The following is a 5,309-nucleotide window of genomic DNA, read 5'->3' as shown; positions in this document are numbered from 1 at the left end:
TATTTACAAAAATATTGATTCGAATATAAAAAAGATCCAACTTTGCTCGCTTAATTTTACAGTGTATCTACATTTTACACGTTTTAATACGAAAAACGTAAATTTCTTGTATATGATAACGTTCACTGTTCACATAATGACATTAAAATATGATAAATTTAAATTTTATTGGACTTCTATTGCTGAAAAACGTCTATGATATACTATTTCTTACAAAGGTACCATTACGATACCTCTCCGCTCGAATTCTGAACGAAAAATCGGCCTTTTCTCCGGTCACCGTTGTGAAAAGTAAGACTAATACCAATCAAGAGCTACTAGGCTATTTAGTTTGCCATGAAATTACCCAAATAATTGAACCATCCCTTTAACTTTAAGTTTCTGAACTTTCTACACAGCTTTTATTATTACTTGCTTATATTAATACTATTAGAACAAGGATATGTGTAAACCAACCTAAAAGATATTCTAATTTTCTTATCTCATTATTTACAGTTTGAAATATTAAAGCTCTCCTACATCAGGTTGCAAAGATATAAGATGAAAAAATCTGAAGTTTCTAAGCCTAATTTCAGGTCTTGAGCTTGTGGTTCAGCCCAGGATATCCAGCCCGCCACTGTATTCAGATTTACTAGCTGAAGTATTGGTAAGCAAAGTGTGATATATCTACACGTGATTGAAATGAGTATTCGCCACAAACTTGGATTTTCTAATCACAATATCTTTGCAACCCTTGATGTCGTAAAACATAGATATCTGTAATAAATATGTCGTTGAAATTTCAAACTTTGAATTATGTTAAATCAAATAGTCGAAGTTTAAAACATCAATTTTTACACAATCATGTTGCAAACATATAGAGATTAAACATATAGAGATTAAACATATAGAGATTAAACATATAGAGATTAAATATCACCAATATCAATTTGAGAATCTTTTATCTTTCTAAATAATGATAATATTGATAATTATATAACACATAATAGAATTTTTCTATTATCGAGCAATGTTTTTTTGTTGCAAATTTACCGTAATTGAACTCATATTTATAAATTGTGTACCTTCACATGGCTTTTATAGATTTAAAGAAAAAAACCATTATGGATTTTTCAAACACGGAGTGATCAAAACCAATAAATAATAATGTGTCAATAAAATATCTAGCAACAACGGAAATGTCGTCTTATGCACAATCTATTCTTTTTCAATCTTTTAAAGCAGTTTTTAAACATTGCATTAATCCCTCACCTGAAAGTCCTTAGTCAAACCGATACTATCTAATTATATTTTATTATATTTAATTATATTTAATTATATTTAATTATATTTTTAATTCCTAAATTTTTGCAGCCTCATGGTTTAAACCTTTGATATTTCAAACATTATTAAATCTCTATATAGTTTGAACTGCTAAAGGTCTAAACCCCAGGTTGCATGGATAGGATGATGCTAGGTATTAGTTCGAGTACAATGATAACCACGAAACTCTGGAACATGGAAGTAGACTTTAAGACTAAAGTTATGACTTTATATGGTCCAATGAACGTGAGTCACAACAATCGTGCAGTGTAAACAGACCCAATTCACTTAAAACTAATTTAATGACTTTCTATCTTTGTCAAATGTACTTCAGTGTTACTATAATGTCGTCTTCCTGTTTAGAGTTTTCTGGTTAAAAATGAAAATGATAAATACTGTTGACTAAATTATTACTACTGTTTAGATAACAGTTGATCCTAAAGTGTCTGAAACTACTAGATCTAAACATTAACTATTAATATTATCTGTTTAGATAACAGTTGATCCTAAAGTGTCTGAAACTACTTTATCTAAAGTATTAACTATTAATATTATCTGTTTAGATAAACAGTTGATCCTAAAGTGTCTGAAACTACTAGATATATAGCATTAACTACTAATATCTTCTGTTTAGATAAACAGTTGATCCTAAAGTGTCTGAAACTACTAGATATAAAGCATTAACTATTAATATTATCTGTTTAGATAACAGTTGATCCTNCCCCCCCCAGAAAAAGGCCTTAGATTAGCCCCCAAACTATTAAAGTTATTGTATTAATGAGCTGGCCTTGAATAATTGGGCTTTGAACATGCATTTCAACCCTATAACATATTCTCTAAGACCTTTTTCTAGGGAGTGGCGTAAGACGCCCCCCTCAGGGGCGTCCGCGAGTAAATATTCAGTTCCTTTTAACCAAATTTTCTACTTTTTTAGTTTCTTTTTTGAGCCGAATTCGAAATGGAAATCTTCCTTCAGCGATGGCCTAAGTGGAGAAGGATTTAGCCTTAAACTTGGCCTTACTCTTCAATACAGGTTTTAAATATAAATACAATTCATACAGCGGTGTCCAGGATACATTGGAATTACTTAAACTTGGTCTTACTCGTAAATACAGGTTTTAAATATTCATAAATTCATACAGCATGGTATCTAGGAAACATGTTTATTTAACAAGTATATGTCATACCCAAAATATATACAATCATCAATAGTGTCATAATCAAAATGATCCAAAAAATATAAATGATATTGAACTCTCAAAATGTAAATGATATTGAACTCTCAAAATTCTCAGTTTTCAATAAATGCTAAATCAAAGTGAGTTAGTATCAGTACTTTAGCGAGGGACAAAAATGATTTAAAAAGGCGAGAACCTTGAGATTTAGAGAACCTTTGAGATTTAGAGAACCTTTGAGATTTAGAGAACCTTTGAGATTTAGAGAACCTTTGAGATTTAGAGAAAATTTAAGACCAAAAACTTCGTGCCAAAGAAAGTGCTATAGGTAATTTAATGAAACCGTTATGATCTTGTCTTCTTTGGATTTCAATGGCTCTTTGAATCAAATCAGAAGTCAAACTATAAAGATGATTTCAATTTTAGTTTCATTTCAATTGAAAAAAAATATTTTGGAAATATCCAAATTTTTTTGGAGAAAATCCGGGACCAAACAAAACTTTATAGCACACTTGCTATAATGTACAGCTAATTATTAATTTAACTTTATAGCACGATGATTACTTTATAGCACGTTCATGATGAAGTTCACGATGAATTAATGAAGAATGATAAAGTACACTATAGTTTAAAAAAAAATGTCCTGGGATTCATCTACTATCATAAAATGTAATTTCAGAAAAAATAAATAAAAAAAGTAAATATTTACATAAACTTTGCAAGCCAAGGAGTTTATTTTTGCTAATTCTTGTTTTTAATAAACTATGGTAATCAAAGGGTCTTGAAACATTGAATTTCTTTATTTAAAATAATTTACACATTTATTATTTTCAGAATTGTCTGTGACTCGCCACCATGCCCCATGTTTCCCAAGGTAAGCCTGAGTATCATTTGATGTTCATGATTTCATCCCAATCACATTTTCCTAAAGGAATTTACACTTTGCCACAAATCATTTTCCCCATTCTTCGCAAACCTATGATATGTCTATAGATTCGATTATTTGATGTTACAGAATTCATATAAACATATCTAATTAGTTTTACATGAATAGCAATTCGGTTTATAACACATTGTAATGTAATTTTCAAAAAGATAATTTAGTAGTCTATTTTTAAATATACTTAGAGAGTTGCTTCTTTTTAAGTCAAGAGGCAGGTTATTCCACATCTTAAGAAGAGAGCTTGCATGGTAAATACTGTAACGAGCACATTTTGAGAATGTCAAGTTGATAGTTAAGAGATCTTTCAAAGTTTCCAAGCTTTTAAAAAATATTTTCAAAAGATGCAGGAAGAAGTTCATGTGTATATTTCAGTTTCAGTCGAGTTTTAGTTTCCTTAATTTCATATTAATAAAATAAAATATATTAAATCCCTTTAGGAACCAAGACCCAGAGTAAACATATTAAATCCCCATAGGAACCAAGACCTGGAGTAAACATATTAAATCCCTATTTGAACCAAGACCCGGAGTAAACATGTTTAATCCCTTTAGGAACCAAGACCCGGAGTAAACATATCTAATGATGAAAGATCAATTTCCTCAAAAACCACAATTTCTCCAGATATAACAGGTATCTTTTACAGATACATTTTTTCTTTTTTTTATCCAATTTCTTATAGTAAAAACATGCCAATTAAATGCTTAAATAATTGAGCAATCATCAATACTTTGTATACATTTATAATAAAGGAAATAGGTTTTTGACAATCTATTCTATATATTTGCAATTGATGTCTTAGACTTTTGATATGTCTAACTATATTAAATCAAGTTTAAATTATCGTCGCGTAGGTTTACTCATTTAGGTTGCAAAGATATAAGGAGTCATAAATCAGAGTTTGTAGCAAAAACTTAGTTCCATTGTCTTTAAATTTAAAAAAGATTTCTTGACATAACATCAATTTATAATCCCTATATCTATATTATATCCCTATATCTATATTATATCCCTATATCTATATTATATCCCTATATCTATATTATATCCCTATATCTATATTATATCCCTATATCTATAATATATCCCTATATCTATATTATATCCCTATATCTATATAATATCCCTATATCTATATTATATCCCTATATCTATATTATATCCCTATATCTATATTATATCCCTATATCTTTGCAGCTTAAGATGTCAAATTGCAAAGATAAAGGGATTTATAAATCAGAATATGTGAGAAGAACTCAGTTAGTTTAATTTTACAGAAAACCTAATTACAAATCACTTTTAGCTTGTGGAACAGTTAACTGTGATTGTTCAATGGAATATCAGTTGGTCAGATATTTAGCTACAATAGGTATTAAATATTAACTTTAAAAGAATGCACAACAAAAAATTGTTAAAAACTTTGATTTGATCAAAAAGACAATGATAAATTTTATGTAATATTTTAAAAGCAGTAACCAGTATTACAGAATATCTGGTATTATTTCAAAACAAAAAGAAATAAATAAGTTACAAATTGTAGAATATCTGGTATTATTTCATAACAAAAAGAAATTAATTAGTTACAAATTATAGAATCTCTGGTATTATTTTACAACAAAAATAAATTAATTAGTTACAAATTACAGAATCTCTGGTATTATTTTACAACAAAAAGAAATAAATAAGTTACAAATTGTAGAATATCTGGTATTATTTAATAACAAAAAGAAATTAATTAGTTACAAATTACAGAATCTCTTGTATTATTTTACAACAAAAATAAATTAATTAGTTACAAATTACAGAATCTCTGCTATTATTTCATAACAAAAAGAAATAAATTAATTACATATTACAGAATCTCTGGTATTATTTTACAACAAAAAGAAATA

The 5,309-nt window shown here is 28.1% G+C and overlaps 1 protein-coding gene across 1 annotated transcript; it reads left to right on the top strand.

Annotated features, from left to right (window-relative positions):
- Positions 1-2,104: 2,104 nt before the first annotated feature.
- Positions 2,105-4,800, top strand: LOC111704965 (uncharacterized). Its single transcript, XM_023477369.1, has 4 exons — positions 2,105-2,335; positions 3,312-3,351; positions 3,972-4,050; positions 4,721-4,800. Exons 1-4 carry the CDS (start codon positions 2,112-2,114, stop codon positions 4,798-4,800), a joined length of 423 nt encoding a protein of 140 aa, XP_023333137.1. The 5' UTR covers positions 2,105-2,111.
- The last annotated feature ends 509 nt before the right edge of the window (positions 4,801-5,309 follow it).

Source organism: Eurytemora carolleeae, unplaced genomic scaffold, assembly GCF_000591075.1.
Source record: "Eurytemora carolleeae unplaced genomic scaffold, Eaff_2.0 scaffold646, whole genome shotgun sequence".
NCBI lineage: Eukaryota > Metazoa > Arthropoda > Copepoda > Calanoida > Temoridae > Eurytemora > Eurytemora carolleeae.
This window is presented reverse-complemented; position numbering and strand designations above follow the sequence as displayed.